Source organism: Prenolepis imparis, unplaced genomic scaffold (assembly GCF_030444845.1).
Source record: "Prenolepis imparis isolate NDT839.2.m4 unplaced genomic scaffold, iyPreImpa1.0 SCAF_13, whole genome shotgun sequence".
In the NCBI taxonomy this organism is placed as follows: Eukaryota; Metazoa; Arthropoda; class Insecta; order Hymenoptera; family Formicidae; genus Prenolepis; species Prenolepis imparis.
Window position 1 is genome coordinate 11,424,417 of NW_028141171.1, and position 20,435 is coordinate 11,444,851.

Here is a 20,435-nt window from a genome sequence, read left to right on the forward strand (position 1 = left end):
AATAAAAATCTTTTAATACATATTTAATAAAATGCCCAACAGATCTGCCAGTTTTTGCCAATTTTATTTATAAGAAAATGCAAAATTTTTAATATTACGATATCGTTTATCAACGACAGGATAAACGTCATACCTTATGTCAATTGGGGGTCACGGTTAGATACATCCTACACCTAAAAGATGTACATAAACGAGCGTAATTTGGTGGAATGCCGACGTGTACGAACCGTATCACTTTTTTCATACGACTGAGAGCAACTTGCTTTACGATCCCGCGTTATCAAATATTCCAAGAATGTAGGCTACAATTATCTAATGAGCGGTCAGTCTGCAAATTTGCCTCCCACGTCGCCTCTCTATTCGTATCGTTAGCATAATCATAAATTAACTCCATATATAGCGTATAGCTTAATATTGATCGAGATTGTTCTCAATTGGAATAAAAAAAAATCTTGCGTTAACTACCGTGCACTTTAACGTGACAAAAATTATCCTGATATCTGTTAGATTTTTTCGTTTTAAATAATGTGTAAATATTTTTCATAAATAAATAAGTTAAATATAATAATATATTATATAAAAAACACACATTCTCCTCAATAATACTATAATAATATAAAATAAGCCATAGCTAGTTAACAGCAGAGTACATAAATTCCTTAATTAATGTTTCAGTCTCAATCTAACTACTTAACTTTTTAAATTACTGTCAAGCGATTCAAATTTCATTCGATATCATTGTTTCTCGGTGGAATGTAACAGATTGGTGTATGTATGTGTGTGTGTCTGTCTATAATGCGAATATCTTTGGCACGTCGACGTCTGCGTTCTCGAGGATACTCTTGATCTACATTTCACGACGGTTTCGGCGCAATTCTAGGAAGATCAGATACCCCGTTACCCCATTTCCTTATGGTTCGCCCATAGTGACGCCACGTGCTATCTGCGGAACTCGCAGCGTTGCTCGTTAATATCTAAAATTAATGTAAACATTTTGCGAACGCGGACTGGCTGCGATACTTCTGCAAGAAATTGTAATGTAGAAGTGCTAATTTTAACGATGTTCAAGGACACCGTGAGTCGAAGAGTCACGGCGATTCCGCGCTCTGCGCGAGAATCTCTTCTTTTCTCGTTCTAAAAGTCTCTACGCGACTTCATAGGCAGAGATCTATATATTTTCCACTTCAAACTACCAATCAGCGAAAAGACGAATTGTACAATAATCACGTCGAATCTGGTTTAAGTGCAGTTAAAACGTTGACGCGTGAGACGTCATGCACCAGAATAATGCTAATCGCATCAGGGAAGAAGAGAGAGGAGAGAGACACGTTTCTTTCAAACGTGCATGACGACTAATCGGATCGGCACGTCGTTCGTAATGTCAATGAGAGATTCAATAATAGAGATGCACGTTTGGAGATAAGACACGTTCGAGGCGCGCCAGAAAAGTTTTTTTGTTCGATCGCGTAACGCGACCTTTTTATTTCCCTTTTAATTACGCCACGCGGCGTAATCATATCATTATACACGCGACATCTCGATCTTAGTCATTAGCTTGTTTACGATGATGATAGGAAATATCGCAAATTTGTTAGCAATACCCCGTTCGGACTAACAAGTAATTATCAGCGCATCACGTCTGTATTCTGCTCATATCGCAGACAAGCAAGAATAAATAAACTTGCGAAATCTTACGAAATAAAGTTGCATGCATCAGCCACATGATATTTTAGATTCATTTTAGACTTGTTCAAGATGATAATTTAATTAATCTCGATTGGATCAAAACTGCCGCTTCACGAGTTAAATATGTTTTGCCTGACGTCATCCATCTGTTCTAACAATAAAGAGGAAAAAAAGACCGATGAAAAATGCAGAAGTGGAAAATCTTATGCAATCATCGTAGTGCAATAATCAAGTAACATGTTTTCACGTTTATTGGAATTAACGGAGCTTTTATTAACGCCTTAAGGCCTATTAAAACAGATTAACGGAATATATATATATATATATATATATATATATATATATATTTCCTCTCTCAATAGCATAATGTTTATATTATTGCCAAAGTTCGTTTACCAGGCGGCCGACCCAGTTACTCGTCGCAACAGAGCAACAGCAATTAACCCGACTACGATGCTCGGCGACTTTATCACGGCCATAAATTACTCCGGTTACTTGCATAGGCGCTAAAAATACACCGGAAGAGAGGCGAAAATCAGGCGCCTATCGAGTCTCGCCGATGCTCCTCTTCCGACGTAAGATCCGGCGCCCTTGATCGTCTGACGCCGACGCGATATCATCGCCGATTCACTCCCTTATGTCATTAATGACTCGTCCGCCTCATCGTCGTGTTACAATTGGTAATAGTAGTAGTAGCTGTCGTAACGTATCACCAGGTCATGTTTCTCTCTGATCAACACGCGTCTTTCGCGACTAGAAGATACGCGTAATCCCTGATGGATCGTATTGTTAGATATCGCTGGATTCGCTCGGGAAGACAATGAGAGAGTTGGAGTATACCTGATCCCGTTGCACGAGAAAAATGCGCGCGATTCGTCGGACTTGGAGCGGACGAGACGTCTTGTCGGACGATGCGTTTTCCGCGGATGCAACGTGCTGCACTGAGCGCGCAAGCGGCGAAACGCGTGCTACACACGTAATAATAATGTTTTTATGCGCGAGAGTCTCTCTCCTCTGTCTCTCTCTCTCTCTCTCTATCTATCTTGTGGCTGACGATACCTCGCGATATAAAATCGAATCTTCGTGGCTGCCTTGGCGCGTTTCTTGTTTTGCTCGCGACGCGCGAATTGCATGCAAAATCATGCTGCCATTTGAAATATTCGAAGATGATCGAAGGTCTCTTTTAATCCGCATTATCGTATAGCGATAAAATGAATATAAATAAAAAAATCAAGTTGTTATTCACTCACACACGCACATACAAATGTGCTACGACTTCAAGAAAATACAGACTTTATTCATAAACGATGCTGCAATTAAAGTGATAAAGTGCGGGTCGGGTTTTAATTGGCACCACAAACAATTTTTACGTCGCTGCGAAACAGCTTCTGTTTTTCATTTGCAAACGTAAAATTGTTTCGGACAGGCAAGAGATCTCGTATCGTACAGAAATACACGGGAATCCAAACAACAGTGCCATTCAGTGCTAAATGCGCGCTGAGAGTTTCTCGAAATCAGGACTGATTCTAAGATTTGCGGTGTCCTACATCTGAAATTATTGTATAAAATTGCATAAAACGTGGCCGATAATACTTATAAATACAATTCTAACTTTTTAGTGTTTATAAAAAAATGTTATGCCGCAAAGAATTGTTAATAAGTTAACAGATTCTTGAAAAAAATTTCCAAATTTTCTGGTATATTTAACTATCGATTAGGCCTATCAAGAATTCGATTAGTCCAGCTGTTCTATGAGATCTCATAATATGAGATACACGGAGTGCCTCGCGGTCGCTGCGCATGGGCTCGCTACGCGTGGTCTTGGCGCGAGACACTACCGTGTCTCTTGAATCTTTTTAATTCTTGCGGATCTTTATCAAAAATGTGCCTTTCAGGGGTTTAAACAGAAATTAATTTAATAATTTTCCTAGATTAATTCGAATCACAATCCTCAGTTCTCAGAGTACGACGCAGCATCCTACGGATGAGAGGTCGTGTCTTCAAATTCCTCGGACCAAGCGTCTCATTCTCGCGTAAGACACGACCTCGATTTCGCTCCGATATTTGCGTACGCACCACGCCCAAGGATATCAGTCATTTACTACGACCACGATGCGCCCTCGATCTAGACAATGAGCCACACAGAGCACGAGCGTTTAGCTTTCATTAACACTTACGAGCTTAAGAAAACACGGTCGCGTGGCGCATCTGTTATCTCTTCATAAGTACCGATTATCATGTAGTAGTAGTACCGGAGGCGTTGGTAAATACACAATGGGGACTAACACGTGACAGTTCACACGTCGAACATATGTTGCCTTTAAGTCGAGAATGTTTCGAAATATATTTCGGGAAATATCAATGTGCTCTTCTTATTAGCAGTCTTTCGATTACCAATTTAAAATTCATTGTTCATGTTTTATATCATTTTATATCACATAAAATCTACATTAATATTATGCAATTTACATTACAAATATACTCCTGTATACATTTGTATACAGGAGTATATTTTTGTATTGTTTTGTTACGTGAGGGTAAACAAATTGTTAGAAAAATGGCTGTTTATTATGTTATTTGTATAAAAATAAAAAGCTTTTATCATTTAAAGCAAATTTTTTTCAAAATCCATTCGCTTTTCTGTAATAGACTGACAATCATCTATACATGTATGAGATTTTATATAGTAATTAATAATATAATATAATAGTATAGAAACAATTTTTTTTTGCGTGAAATTGATAATTTATATCTTCAAAATGATATACTTGATAATTAAAAATATATCCCACTAAATCGACATATCTATATAAAAATAAGATACAAAAAAAGTATACATCGACAAAAAAGAAATTTGTATAAAAAAATGAATACTACTTAATCAGAATACTTAAACTATTTGATAACATAAACCATTTTTAGTTAAAAGTTAATATAAGCTTAATAATGTTAAACTGTTGAATTGAAAAATGTAGTGCATCATATATGAATAAAGAATCGTGGGAAATCAGTATTTAGTGTTTGTTAATATACTTAACGCGTTATGAAAACAGAGTCGCGTGGTGCGATGCATGTTATCGCTTTGTAAATATTACTTATCAGGAAAAGCTAACCAGAACCATCGCAAAGTAGTTCTTTATATCATTCTTACTCATCGTGATCGTGCTTTTAAATTTACATAAATGTCGGTGAGTTAATTCATGATTTAATATTTATTTATGTATGACGGCAAGTTAATTTATCTCGCCTATGCGTATAACAAATAAATTTAAAAAAATTAAAAATACATAATTTCTTTTATATTTTCTTGTAATAGAGCAATTCTGTTCTGAACAGAACTCGATTTAACTCTAACAATGAGTAATATTCATATCAAACGGGACTATCTATAATAGTGTCTAGTTATTTAAGAAAAGCGGCGTTTTAGATCAAGCAATTGGAGGGAAAATAAATAAAATAAAATAAAATTCGCGGCATATTTCGCTCGCAATTTCCGCTCGCTTGCGCGAGTGATTAGATCGAGAGGGTCGCATCCAACCCAACGATTGCAGTGGCATAAGCGATGCGGTGTATAGCACAACAGATGCACGATATTTACATAATACGTCGCTGTTCCTGCTGCCACACCCGCATGAACAGCTGCAAGTGAATCCTTTTTTCTTCGCTCTTCCCTTGGCCATGTTTATTAACGCTACGTTTGCCTCTCTCGACAAATAAATGCGCGAAACGAAGCGACGTACGGCAGCGCAAAATTCGCTCAGTGCTCTCTCACTTCTGGAGGAAACGTTCCGTATCCTCGAGCGTCGTTAACGCACTGATGCACTATCGCGATGTTGCGTCCGATAGGCCGTCCGGAACTTTGTATGCAACTCGTGCACTCGATATGCAGGTGGCATGGACCGAATGGAAGTATCAGCAGTCGTAGTTTCGATCGATTATAGAGGCAATTTAGAGAGCAATAATGTGTGTGCTATCTCTTTTTTTTTTTCAGGAAACTGATGCGCCTTTCATCAACTCGTTCCTTATTCGTTTCGTATAAACGGCTTATCGAAGAGGCCGCGGTCCCTTATTTTGAGCATCACACTGGCTCCCGGTTGATAGGGCAAGCGGCGACTAAGTATTTCACCCTATTAGATTCAATTCGTTTAATTGTATTAAGCACGCGCGCTGGATATGCTGAATACTTCCTTTATTTTCGCTCGCACACTCGGCAGCGGCGATCGATGTGGGGTCAGGAACAACGACTGCTCTCGAGAAGATTAATACAAGTTCGACCGGCACTAGGAGAGAACTAGCTCGCTAGGAACGTGACCTCATTCCGTGAATCACCAATTTTATAATAGTAACCGCTTTTCAAGCTTTTCTTACTACTTTATTTATCGCGCGACCCTTCCAGAGGCGGCTTTTTCGTCGCGCCAAAGAAACAGAAAAAACAACGAAAAACACACGTGGATATTTTATCGGCGATTTATTTGCGCGATGAAATCATCGCAGCAATCGTAGGAGATAAAAGTTAATTTGTAATGTAGATGTCATGAAGATGTTTTGCTTAGGTCAAAGTTTATCCTCCGAAAAACTTGTCGCGAGCGCGAAATAATCGAAATCGATCAAATTATTCATCACGGTTCCATCTTTTATTTCGATAATTTTATTTTATTCGATAATATAATAAATTCTAAACTCGATTATATAAATAACTGCAGATAATAAAATAAATTTCTTAACTCAAACAATTCATGATTCGACAAAGAATTTGATAAGAGATCGAATAATTTATTTATTTTATTAAAAGAATCCTTCATAAATTTGTCAAGTTCATATACCTAGTATTAATTCGCGAGTATCGTTAATTACGATCGAATTCTATTTAAAGTACACTCGAATGTTTACACGAGTTTGTTTATACGAAAACGTGAGTGCGTTTGCGTTTCTAATTGCACACTTTATCTTCTTTCTGTTTCTCTTAATCGACAGCCGCTGCGCGCGTGTAGCGTTATATAAATTTTGAGATTATTTCGGTCCGGCATCGTGTGTATTTGGCCACACGCCAAGGGTTGAACTAACTGCACTAATAACGCGGCACGATACGCACACGCTGCTTGGTTGCATAACAGGTAGCCGAAGTGGAGGGCGGTATGTAATGGATACAGCTATGACGACGACGAAGCGCGCCGGTCGGCTGGTATAATGATCGCGCAGCTCGTTATTATGTAAATTGTATTAACAGCGGTAGAAGCACGCCCTATTTCAACGCTGCTATAACGTATATAAAGTTGCATCGATGCAACGGGAACGAATCTTTCTCTCCCGTGGCATTAAATTCCCCTGTGCCTCCTATTTTTGAGATCGTCATCACGAGCGAAGATTACAGATTGCAACGATTCGGTGCATTCATGTTTTGCAGATATGTGTTTTCACGTGGAAGACTCGTGTGAAAAAATGTCCAAGAATCTAGTTTATTAGATCGTGTGCGAAAAAAACCCCCAGAAAGATTTGTTTCTCGAAGTTGAAGTGCGTAGTAAAGAGAAATCATCTCCTACTCTTATTAAAACAAATTCGCTCTGTTACTCTAAACTCTAAAGTGTTTGCTTGTAAATGTCATCTCTGTGTAAAATTCTCAAATTTTTATTACTTATAGATCATCTTACGTTCTATAATTTCTTATTTACGACAGCAAATGCTCCGTTAATCTCCATTTTTTTTTTCGTAGATTCCACATTTTGCTGGATAGAGCATAAATAACGAAAGCTATAAATAACGAAAAAAAAAATGTTGGATAATGATAATGATATCAGTGATATGCACGTAGCTTTTTATAAATAAACTGGCGTTGATTGCGCCAAGAAGGCGACTACATAATAAATATGTATGTAATCGTAAAGTATTCTAATCATTGCAATAATATCCTGCTAGATCAAAATATCCTGCTAGTTACAGAAATCGTCTATGTTTAAGCCTATTTGTTTAAAAAAATCCTAACATATGCAATAAATATAGTATAGTGCGATAGGCACATTTTTATAAATTAAAAAAAAATTGTTTTAGGACTTTATTTTCCCTTTCAAAAAAGGCATGTTATTGACATTGTTGTCGTTTTTCGCGTTGTGCGTTATATTCGTAGCATCGAGAGTCATTGCGAGGATTAGCAGTTTGACAGTTTGTCGAAAATAAAATAAAATAAAATAAAATAATATGTTTTAAATAATATGTTATAATATATACTTTAAATTCAATTAATATTTTGACAGTTATCAGCTGATTTCTGTCAAAAAATATTAATCGCGGATAAAGTATTATAACATATTATATTACTTATACAACATATTATTATAACATTACAACATGTTGTTAAAATAATATTTTGTAAAAATAATATATAATATGTTATAATACTTTATCTGCGCATATTTTTTGACAGAAATCAGCTGATAACTGTCAAAAATATTAATCGAATTTAAAGTATTATAACATATTATTTAAAACATATTATTATTTTATTTAATTTTATTTTGGACAAATTGTCAAACTGCTAACCCTCGCGATGACAGCCTCTCGATGCTATACACAGAGAAAATTCTCTCAGTGTACGAATATAACGTACAACGCAAATCGGAGCAGCTAATCAGTATCACGGAAAAGAGGCAACAATATTTGCGAGAATAGACTAAAAATGCCTTTTTTAGAAAGGGACTAGAACAACACAATTGCTACGCGCGCCATTCCTCGATTTTATATTAGAAAGAATGATATTTAAAAAAAAATAATATAAAGTTTGTTTAAACACGATTAATATTTTTTGACAGAAATCAGCTGATTAAAGCGATAATTTGCTAATTAAATTTTAAAATAATAATGTGTTATAAAAATTAAAATAATAATATGTTGTAAATTATGTTATAATGCTTTATCTGGGATTAATATTTTTTGACAGATATCAGCTGATAACTGTCAAAAATAATAATCAAGTTCAAAGTATTATAACATCATATTATATCTGATTTCTGTCAAAAAATATTAATCAAGTTTAAACAAACTTTATATTATTTTTCTAAATATATCGTTCTTTTTTATATAAAATAGAGGAATGACGCGCTTGTGTTGTTCTAGTATTTTAAATAATATGAATGCGATTATTGTATCAATTTAAACGACGCTTTTTCCTGTTAACAGGAAGTTTTCAATTTTATGGAAGAGATATACAATTAAAAATCATAGTATAATTTGTATTTAGAATGATGTACTGCTGTGATCGAAAGTAAAAAATTCTTGGAGAGGACAGTAGGAAGACGAATGAAATAAATAAATATGATAGAAATAGCGGGCGAGGGATGGTTGTGTCTGTGCGTGTCTCTGTATGCAAATTTGATACAAAAATTTAAATAGATCAAAAATGTATCTACATGAAACATACATGAATGAATTGAGCATGATTCTCGTTTTTACGAGATGCGGATATGTAAAATTTGTCAGCGAAATAATAACGATAACACTATTTTCTACTATGTTATATGACACACTGCTTTGTCACGATGCTATAATCGTCAGAAATAACGAAGCTATTGCATCTTCAGAGAAGAGAATGACAATCACATGTATTATCTAACGTATTACGTTGTCGCAACAGTGCTACAGTATGATGTATGTATGTATATGTATTTGCCACACAGTGGTCTTTTCGCGTTAAACGCGTGAAAGAAAGAAAGAAAGAATGAGAGAAAGAGAGAGAGAGAGACAGAGTGAGAAACAGAGTACAGACAACTTACGGGTATAGGTCATTTGGCCCTGGTAGTAAGAGGGAAGGTACACGTGTTGCGCGTGCGGAGGCTGCCCGTACACATTCATGGCTGCCGTGCCGATTTCATCACCACCTACATACATCGTACACACGCCGTCGAGATAAGGTCATGGTTTCATCAGAACGCTAATTTCGCATCATATACACTGTTTTTCTAAATTTCGTTCTATCACTGGGTTGTTACTATTTAAAAAATGCTAAATCGCGCCGCTGATGCTAAACCGCGTGGAATCGAGCACAAGATACGCGTGTAATTCTAATTTTTTAAACAAGCAAACCGTGAATATCGCTAAATTATAAACCGGCATGAACTACTCCTCTGTTGATAGCTGGCGTACTATAATACAAGTACATTCTATGCGTCGACTTACAATTAGCTACAGTTAATTCTTTGTGAGATAAAAGTGGGGATTTATTTAAATGTCCCTATTGTTGAAAATTAATTGCCATGCTAAAATAAATAAAGTTTAGTAATAAATCTACAAGTTATTTAGACATACTTGTATTATAAAAAATTAGTATAAATTTTTTAATTTAATATCTGAAGATATATATAAAATCTATTATTATTAAAATAATGTTAAGTAATGCCAAATTCTCTGCTCTTGTTAAAAATAATAAGCTTTAAATTTTGCATTGTTAATATTTTACGAATATTTACTTTAATTTTGAAAAAAATTTAATATACAACAACCCAGTGAGTATTTGCTAAATAATGCATGCTTTTGCAAAATGAAGGTAATGCAACAATCAAGCAAATAATAGTTCCATTTAGCATTTTGATATCCATTTTCTAGCTTTGACAGAGATAGAACTAAGAACCTAGACCTTTGATAGAACTAATTAAATTAATTGACACCTTACCCAACTAATTAAAGATTCGCGTTTATCTTCATTTATTCCTGTTATTTCATGTAGTTTAATATCAATGTGAAATGTGAATCGGGAAATGTGGATCGGGATACGAGTTCCTATCGAAAAATTGTGTTTCACATGCTAATAAGTATTGATATCATGCAACGCGCAAACATGCGAGAGTACATTGTTTTTACTACTAATTTAATATTTCTATCTAATTTTCGCATATAATGTGTGATTAGAGGACGAAAATTGTATGTCTATCTACCTATTATGTATAGTAATATTTGTAATTCTATTTTTGTTTTAATTATGCTTTCATAATTTTCCTTCATGCAATAATTCATTATCGATTCTGCCTAATCCTGACGTGCAATTGTTGTATCTACGAAAAGCTTTGCCTCTCCATTTCGAAATCTATCCTATTTCATCTATGTCGCGATAATGTTACAACCTATGTGCAAGAAGCATTTAGGAAATAGTTTCTTAAAAACTAAAAAAAATTGCTTATGCGCGTTATTAGCTAAAGCGAAATCATTGTTGTGTTACTGAACTTTCAGTTTCTCTTATATATATTATTTCTGCGTTATTAGAACGCTTAAAATACATATGTAAAGCAAAATAATTATGTAAAGCTGTAAAAATATATGTTTACGAATATTACTGCGATACCAGAAACAAGTTGTATTCGAAGCAGTAGTAGCAACACAGCAATCAATATCACTTGCATTTTTTAATGATAGCTTATTTCATTTCAATATCGCAAATCTCTTTCTCAATAAATTAGCAGCAAATAGACATAATAAGCAGTAATATAAAAAAGAATAATAAATATTTCCGTGATATCAAATATGAGTACTCACCCCCTTCATCTTCGCTGTCGCTCATAAATGTCTCCTGCATGGATTCGGGTGCTTGAACTCTGTATTTCTCTTCGATGGTAACGGTATGAGTTGTTGTGATGATAGTCTCTGTGACAACCTTTAGTGTTTCAATGACGCTTATGTAGCCGAGCTTTTGTGCAATATCCAGCGCAGTCTGTCCATTCTGTGTAAAAGATATTTTACATCAAATGTGTAATTATAATACTCTGATAGCGTTCAATATAGAATTTTAAAAGTCGATAGAATAAAACTTACGTTAGTTACAGTGTTCGGTTTAGCTTTACTCTCCAACAACAGATTAATGACAAGTGTATGTCCTTGTTGTGCAGCTTGATGCAAAGGTGTATAGCCAGCATTGGTGCTGCTGTCAACAGCAGCACCAGATCTCAGAAGAAACCGTACCATGGCTGCTTGACCAAAATGAGATGCCACATGCAATGGCGTATATCCAGCCTAAAAAAATATATGATTAATTCAGTAAATATATAACATCTCTGTAATACAATCAATGGAAAAAGTTTATCAAATAATTGAGTTTAAAAAACTTCATGAATTCTTTTACTATCTAATTTAATACATCTTATTTTGCCATTCATGCGTTAAGAACAACAGCCGTCATACTACTGCATTATGACATGTAGGTAGATGCTATTTCAAAGTTGTGTTATCAATGAATATATAGAGTAATAGAACACAGTCACTAGTAAAGAAGTTATATCATCTGTGTTAATTTAATTATGTATAAAGTGCTAATAATGTAACTAAAGACACAAGGATAGTCGTTGACATTACTACAATCATAATGCGCATTCGCAAGTAACGTATACGTGGATTAAAGAAAAGCTTATCGATTATATTACCTTAGTTTTAGCGTCGATCTGAGCGCCATTTTTCACGAGAATAGAGGCGACGTTTACTTTATCTTCTTGTGCGCATAAATGTAGAGGTGTAAGGCCATTCTGTAAAATATATAAATAAATTATAAGGTTTTTTTATAAATAAACATTAGTTAAAAATTATATCAGGGTCTTTTTTTACCCACCTTTGCTTTGTGATTTGTATCTGCTTTATGCTCGATAAGAAGGGTTGACATATCAGTATGGCCTTCTTGTGCACTTAAATGTAACGGCGTGAAACCAGCCTTTGATTCTGCATTAGCTTTTGCTCCATATTCTAGCAAAGTGGTTGCAATGTCCATCTATCATAAACAAACAATTTTACATGTCATTTCAATTACAATTATTAATTAATAATCAAAATTATAAATAATAAAATTATAATTGTACCTGATTTTTGCGTGCAGCGATATGCAAAGGTGTATGGCCATTCTTAGCCATAGCATGAGGAGAAGCTCCTTTATCGAGTAAAAGTAAAGCTACGTTCTGATGATCGTAATGAGACGCTACATGAAGAGGCGTTACTCCATTCTGCAATTAAAAATATATTTATTAAAGAGATATAAAATATTAAGCATGTGTAGCGCGTGATATTTTTATATTAATTAAATTTTATTTTAAATTTATTAAAAAAGGTTACATACTTTTCCCTGAGCGTCAACAGGTGCGTTTTTCTGTAATAAGAGTCGAGCTACATTCATATTGCCATACTTGGCCGCTAAATGCAAAGGAGTGAATCCTTTCTTGGTCGTTGCAGTAAGCGATGCACTATTTTCTAATAAAACGGATGCAACCTATATGATAATATAGAAACATGTTATAAAATGTATAAAATATTTATAATTATAAGATATATATATATTTATAATTTTACCTCTTCTTGCCCTTCTTTAGCAGCGATATGAAGCGGAGTATATAAATCCTTCGTTGTGGCATCTACGCCCGCGCCATGCTGTAGCAGTAACATCACAATATCGACGTTACCTAAGCGGGAAGCGACATGAAGCGGTGTCTGTTCCTCCTATAAATAAATATCGCACTTCTTTATATCTATACTATTAAATAATAAATTCATCTTCTCAATGACTATAAATTATTCGTATTAATTATTATTATTGTAAACAAGATCACACTTACTCTTGCTCTAGCGTCGACTTGGGCGCCATTCCTAAGAAGTATCCTAATAATATCAGTTTGGTTCGCCCTGGCAGCTAAATGTAATGGTGTTTCACCTCTTACTGTTGGTATATCGGGACTGGCTTCATGTTGTAATAAGTAAATCACGATATTCATGCATCCCATAAAACTCGCTACATGTAATGGGGTTAATCCAGACTGTAAAAAACAAACGTGATATTGTTACCTTGTGAATGTAATGAATAATGTAAAAGGAAAACTTGAAAATTTCTCACCTCAGTCGTAGCTTCGATGCTAGCTTTGTGCTTCAGGAGGAGTTCGACCACTTTTATACGATTCTTTTTACACGCGATATGAAGAGGAGTAAATCCGTTGAGCGCTCGCGCATTCGGATCGGCGTTTCTATCGAGAAGTAATTTAGCTACACGTACGTGGCCGCAGTGTGCAGCTACATGCAGCGCGGTCAAATAGTCCACCGTCACTTCGTCCACGGGTGCACGATGATACAATAAAATCCTCGCGGCGTCGACGTGATCCCCTTGAGAAGCCATGTGCAACGGGGCAAGACCGTTCTGTCAACAGAAATCAAGTTTGTATTTCGACAAATGTCGAGAGACTTCTCACTCGCGAGACACATGCATTCAATTATCGTTACCTTCGTTTTTGAACCTATAGGGGCCCCCTTCTCGATGAGAATGTCAACTACCTCGTGGTGGCCGGATCTGGCCGCACAGTGCAGAGGAGTTAGACCATCTCTCGTTTTTGCTTCGATGTTTGCTCCCTTGCTCATGAGGAGATTAACCATCTTAATTTTACCCCATTTCGCTGCCACATGCATGGGTGTGATATTGTGCTATAATGAAAGAGAGAAAATATATTGCGTTTAAAAAATATCTTCAAACGACTCAACTCTTTTAGCCTTAGTAAAAGTCGCATACCTTTGCTGCGAAATTAACATCCGCTCCTCTATCGTAAAGCAAGGATGCGATTCGGTCGTTGCCATAATGTGCGGCTATGTGAAGCGGGGTGAATCCGCTTTTCGATGTTACGTCGGGATTATGGTCGTTCTATAATAAAAGGAAAATTGTATGAAACTATATGTGTGCCGTGAAAACTATATATATATAATTTCTACTTATTATTATAAAAATACTAGTCGCGACTGACACAGGACGTAACAATAACTTACTTGTAAAAGTAGAGCAGCCGCCTTGCAGTCGTCTTTCTTAGCGGCGATGTGTAGAGCAGGCAGTCGAACTTTACCACGAGTGTCGTTTTCTAATAGAACAGCCACTACCTTGTCATGACCCTGTTGCATAGCTACTGCTAATGGTGTAAAACCATCCTGTAAGAGAGAATACACATATTTAAATATCGATAAAAGAGAAAAATAGATATTAACATATTATTTAATAATAATTAAGCTTTGAAAATATAAAAGAAAGGCACACAAATTAAATTTAATAAATTATTGAAAATTTAAAAAATTTGACAACGATGAAAAATCGGCAAAAAATGATAGAGTAACGTTTCACACGTACCTCGGTTGCCAAAGTTTGATTCGCACCCTTGCTGAGAAGGTACTTGACCACAGAGTCGTGGTTTTCCTGGGCAGCCATGTACAGCGGCGTGAACCCATTTTGCGATTGTGCATTAACCGAGGCATTTCGTTGCACCAACAATTGTACAACCTCTTCTTGTCCAGCTGAAAAAGAGTATCGATGTCATTGCGAATAATATTCAAACATCTCGCAGAGAGATATCATTTTGCGACGTGAGAGAGCTTGTAAGCCTCGAGAAATAAATGTTTATTTAAAATCACTCGCGTCCTTGTCCCGTATGCATTTAATGAGCAACGAGGCCTGCGCGAGAAGGGATAGAATGAGAAGAGGATGAGAGAATAATGTGTTCGCTCACCGAGAGAAGCTATGTGCAATGCCGTGTTTCCCTTTTTGGTAGCGGCGTCCACAACCGCACCGCGATTTAGGAGTTCTCTCACGATATCCAAGTGGCCGTCCTTAGCTGCCAGATGCAAAGCGTTCAAGCCATTCTGCAATATATAAATATATAAAACGCATACTTTTCATTTAGACAGTTGTTATGCAAAATCTAAAACGATGATAGATTACTCCTATGAACTTGGCACAACCATACTTAAAAATCTAAAAGTTCTTTTAGAGTTCTGGCATTATTTTGAAGTTCTAGAGTTCTACGTAAGTATTTTAAATAGTTCCGATGATTAAATACAAAACAATCGAATTTGAAAATAAGGTGCGCCAAGTTCACGCAGCGCATCATATCATGAAAATAATTTAAATTATTTCTTCAAAGTTCTAGTTAGTTTTACAAAGAAAGTCCTTATAACCGGAAATAACCTTTTGTGTGTATATGTCGTGGGGTGAAGGGGAGGAGGGGAATACTGATTATTCGTATTAAAATCCCATCAAATAAAATGCGTTAATTGTTTAACGTCAACTTTTTTACTCATTCAAGTTTTTATTTTATGAAATGGAGAATAAAAAGAGTAAATGTAACAATGTATTAATTCAAAAGGAGTTTCTTTGTGATTTTATTCTATTCTGGCAGCTTTACTTAAAAGTATCTTACTCTAAGCAAGTAATTTATTAATTGAAAAAAGCAATCGTCGATTGTCCGCGCAAAATTATTATTCCGCGATAAGGATTCGAATTTCGCGTTTAAATATTCATTTCTGGTATAATGATTATTATACTGATTACAATATTGATATGGTTCATTAAAATTCAATTAAAAATTTTATATATTCAATATACGAATTCTAACGTAAATATATTGCGATATTCTTTCTAATATTACATCGTTAAATAACATGATAAGTGAGATAATATTTGAAATATTATTTCTCGATTTTCTAATGCGTGTATAAAAGGAGTTCGAAATAAGCACAGGTGGTCATGCAAAAAGTAGGCGAATCGCAATTCGCGGAAACCGAGCTCGCCGAGCTTATCGCAGCAGACACACGTGTGTAATTCGAGACGAGGAGCGCAAAAACGTGTACGAACGTGTACGAACAGGAAAATAAGTAAACGCTTCTTGCCCAAAACATATATAAAACGCAACCAAATAAAAATACTACGTAAATATTATATTAAATATTTATATAAAAATTAATATATTTTTATATATGTACATCGATCTAAACTTTTATCGAGCATAACTTTTTCCCGTAAAATAATTAAAATTTCTTATAAAATAAGATTGAAATGTTGCATATAAATACGATCCAATCGAAACTGTTACTTTCTTATACAAATTACAATTTGGACACTGGGCTTTTAAAAATTGATTTTTTGCGTTTAATTGCTAGAAGTTGATAGATTGACGACACTTACAGCATTAGAAGCATTGATGTCTACTCCGGATTCCAAATATTCCAAGACCTTTTCGAGTTGTCCAGCGCGAGCTGCCCGCAAAAATGCAGTACTGGGATCGCTCTGAAAATAACGATCAAATATTTCATTAGATTTTGAGAACAAGATAAAGGCGTAATCACACTACAGGTTGCGAGCTTGGTTACGGTTGAGGTTACGATTGACCAACCAATAGGCTCGAGTCTAAATTATAACCTGCAACCTAGCCGGCGAACTGCTTTGCTCTGATTGGTTGGTTTCCAACACTCAATCGTAATCTCAACCGCAACCGAGCTAGTGTGATTGCGCCTTAACATCAGATAAAATTTAACATACCTCACGTATATTTTTTCTGTGCTAAATCGGCTAATTTTAGCCGCGCTTGATATCAGAACCACGTGTACGAGGCAAATATCGGTCGAATTAATATCCGTTCAAGGTACTCTTGTGCAACTAGCTTGATTCTTTTTTTCTCTCAAGTCACGTTCGATACGTGCTACTGTTAATCGACCATCTCGTTTCCTTTTGTATAACTATAATAACATCCCAAGTGAACAGTACTTCAGCTCGAGAAACCCCGTTTTAAAATGACATTATTTTCGCAATTGTATATTTATAAAAGAAAACTTATAAAACTTGCACGCTGTAAACGCAAGTTTAAAGAATAAAGGGCGGAATTATGATAACAATTTTGGATTTTTGGCACATTCACTAAATAAGACAATTCGTTCGTTTTACAAATGCAAGTGTAATGTTAATTATAATCTGCTATTATTTCGTGTATTCGTAAATAATGCATACAAGAAAGAAAAAGAAAAAAAATATATATATAAATTCATTCTCTCTAAAACGTATTTAAAATTCTTTCGTAATATATTGCACGTGTTCGAAAGGCTCTAATAGTCAATTAATTTGACGAACAAATAGAGCTCAAATAATTATTGTAATCGATGTAAATAAAACGTCAAGTATTCTCGGTTATGCGTCTATCTTTGACTCGATCGTTTTATCAATCATGTTTAATAAAATCGACATTAATTTACATTCGGAGAGTAGGTCGTGTCGACCGGCTTATTTCGGATCACATCGTGGGTTAGTGTAATTAACTGTAGATGTAGAACATGGGGCGCCGTGCTGTCTGTAACGACAAGAGGTGATGGAAATTCAGTTCTCCCTCTCTCAGCTTGACCCTTCCCTCTCTTTCAACTCCACATTCGATCCTTTTTTTTATTCGGGATCACTGAGCGGATATATATCCTGTGTCATTGCAATTGGTTCTACAGGGTGTCACTCAATTACCGGATGTGCCTTTTAACCGTAGTTTCTTTGATCTACGTTGATAATCATCGTTATCACACACTCTTCCAAAATTCTTTATTTATATTATATTTTCGTAATTACATTTTAAATTTAAATTCTATAGAGAGAGAAGTGTAGTCCGCTTGAAATTGATTGAAGAATATAATTTTTCTTGCTTTTAAAATTGAATTCATCAGAGATTCTTTGCTTTTAATTGTTAATTGCTCGAAGATTATAAGTGGCTAAATATTTTCAATAAAGGATCAATTTTAAATTGTTCAAAAAAGTGTAAGTGAAAGAAAACAATCGATAGTTTTGAGAGAGAAAGAGATTATCCTGTATAAGTTAAGATACTAATCTAACTAATTTGCACTGGATGAAAGCCAAGTCAAGCTGGCGAGTACGAGGCGAATTAATGGATTTAATTAAAACGATTGAACGTTCTCTCTCTTGACGCAGAAAACAATAAATATCAAGATTACCAATTAATTTGTCATTTGGTACATATTTCAGGAGCATACTCAATGGCAGAAACTGCGCATCAATAACAAACACGAATATAGATATAATAAAGTTTCATAGTTAAAGTTATAAAATGCAGAAGAAGAAAATAATCCACTATAATTAAAGTTTTGAGAAACAATGCCTCTTTCTATTTTAAAACTTCAATTCTATTAATATTACTATATGATAATCCTTAGTAATTTAAATATTTCTCATTAAAATCATAAGATTCATTAAACAATTGAGAAAGATAAACTTATGTCGCTTTGCATTTCATTAATTTATAAAGTATAAATGTGTATATGTGTATTTTGTTGCTGGATGGTTTACGATCGTTATATAAAATATTGCGTGCAGAAACGATGCAAATTGTGCAGCTAAGCGCGAGGGAAGGTGAAATTACTATAGCGTACTTCAGTTGTGGGTGGTTTTGCCGAGAAGCAACGTTTTATCGTCATGCGCTCAAAGTACAGCCTGACGATAAATCGATAGTCAGTTCCTTGCTGCTCTTGCGCTTATATGCGACATTTTCCATCGTTTTTTGCTAATATCGAGGGTAAATTATAGAGGAGAAATAAAACAATTATCATAATTTTTCTATCATAAATAAATTGTCCAAAGTAGCGTGGGGATTATTTCTTGAAATATTGACATTGTCTATAATAGACTTCCGTTTAAAAAATTTATCAATTTTCACAATCAAGCATTACGGTTTGTGTAAACGTAATATTTTAGCGTTAGAACGCTTAAGAAGAAAGTAAAAGTGCACGCATTTTTATATTTGTTCGAAAAATGAAATTCGAAACATTCTTATTAATTTAGATTCTGCTATAAATTATGCAGTTTTTGTCTCGATAAAATCTTTTTTATCAAATGTTGAATATAATAATGTTAATATAATTGTCAAATATTATATTTATCTAAAATTTGCAGTGTAAATACGCATGAGCACATAACTTAACATTATTCGGTTATAAAAGAAAACATCTGACATAAGATTTTAGAAAAAATAAAACGCAGAGAGAAGTGTAAAGTTGCGTCGATTTAATCCGAAGAATCTCGTTTTATCCATTTACGAAAGCAATTTATTGACGGATCTTTGATTTTTTAGAGAGAAATTACAGATGCAAACAGTTTGTATCGTAGTAATCATCACATCCAATCAAATCATATAGTTTATTTAGGATCGTATTTTGTATTTACTAAAATGGACAATCATTCGTGTCAGCTTGATTTTTGCTGGACACAACAAACAACAAGCGATATACAAGTGCAGACTATATGAGAACTGACGTGTCACATCGGATTGTCAGTGTAACATTTTTATTGAATAGTCTCAACAAATACTATATGTATATATAAATCTCCGCTGTATTCATACAACGTGTATATTCGCTTCACGCTTGAGAAAACATATTTGAATGAAATGTACAATACGTACAATTCTGGCCGTTCGTATGCGTTTAAGTGTATTGAAAAGTTTTCTGAATCACAATTATTTATACAGAGTGAGGAGAAAGTAAAGAAAAAAATAGTTTTCTCAAAAAAATTTCGCGATTTTCACATATCATTCGACATATCATTAAATCATGAATAAATAATATGATTGTTTAAAGTTTGAAAAATTTTATAAAGTATAAAATATACTTTTTAAAATCTGTTATCAAAATCATTATTCGTGATATTTAGATATTCGAGATGTGTGTATCTCTTATCAACAATATTAATTATTATTTATCTTATTATATACTTTATTATTTTGTATTATTTATCTAACAATAAGATAAAAGGCATTATTTATGGAATAATTCGATCAAAATTTTGTGAGTTATATAAGATCGCAACCTCCGACAATCTCATATACAATAAGGGAAAAATGCAATTATATATGCAGAGGCTGACGAACGTGTTCACACGGATACATGCTAGTTATGTATCGCAAATGCAGGGAATCTTCGCTGTTTCACGCGGACTACTCCGACAAGTC

At 34.7% G+C, this 20,435-nt stretch overlaps 2 protein-coding genes across 23 annotated transcripts in view; both read right to left on the minus strand.

The window, feature by feature from the left end:
• Positions 1–20,435, minus strand: part of LOC145944834 (uncharacterized) — an 88,315-nt gene that overhangs the window by 39,622 nt on the left and 28,258 nt on the right. For 17 of the 22 annotated variants that reach the window (XR_014426741.1, XR_014426740.1, XR_014426752.1 and 14 more), the window contains exons 3-18: positions 16,628–16,729; positions 15,174–15,306; positions 14,798–14,961; positions 14,446–14,601; positions 14,195–14,323; positions 13,912–14,109; positions 13,532–13,828; positions 13,257–13,454; positions 12,994–13,140; positions 12,764–12,913; positions 12,510–12,650; positions 12,266–12,421; positions 12,084–12,182; positions 11,479–11,676; positions 11,203–11,386; positions 9,450–9,554 (exon numbers count right to left, since the gene is read on the minus strand). Coding sequence is in view for 5 of the 22 variants with exons in the window: in XM_083053400.1 (XP_082909526.1) it covers positions 9,450–9,554; positions 11,203–11,386; positions 11,479–11,676; positions 12,084–12,182; positions 12,266–12,421; positions 12,510–12,650; positions 12,764–12,913; positions 12,994–13,140; positions 13,257–13,454; positions 13,532–13,828; positions 13,912–14,109; positions 14,195–14,323; positions 14,446–14,601; positions 14,798–14,961; positions 15,174–15,306; positions 16,628–16,729 (2,557 nt within the window). In the remaining 17 variants the exon portion in view is untranslated. Of the gene's footprint in view, positions 1–133; positions 253–2,526; positions 2,655–2,745; positions 2,835–5,284; positions 6,330–9,449; positions 9,555–11,202; positions 11,387–11,478; positions 11,677–12,083; positions 12,183–12,265; positions 12,422–12,509; positions 12,651–12,763; positions 12,914–12,993; positions 13,141–13,256; positions 13,455–13,531; positions 13,829–13,911; positions 14,110–14,194; positions 14,324–14,445; positions 14,602–14,797; positions 14,962–15,173; positions 15,307–16,627; positions 16,730–20,435 lie in introns of those variants that run through there. The other 5 variants (XR_014426743.1, XR_014426742.1, XR_014426747.1 and 2 more) reach the window with 4 other exon arrangements.
• Rps24 (ribosomal protein S24) overlaps positions 3,022–20,435 on the minus strand; it is a 60,460-nt gene continuing 43,046 nt past the window's right edge. The window contains exon 4 of the mRNA XM_083053414.1: positions 3,022–3,032. Within this exon, the coding sequence (XP_082909540.1) occupies positions 3,030–3,032 (3 nt within the window). The 3' untranslated portion in view covers positions 3,022–3,029. The remainder of the gene's footprint in view (positions 3,033–20,435) is intronic.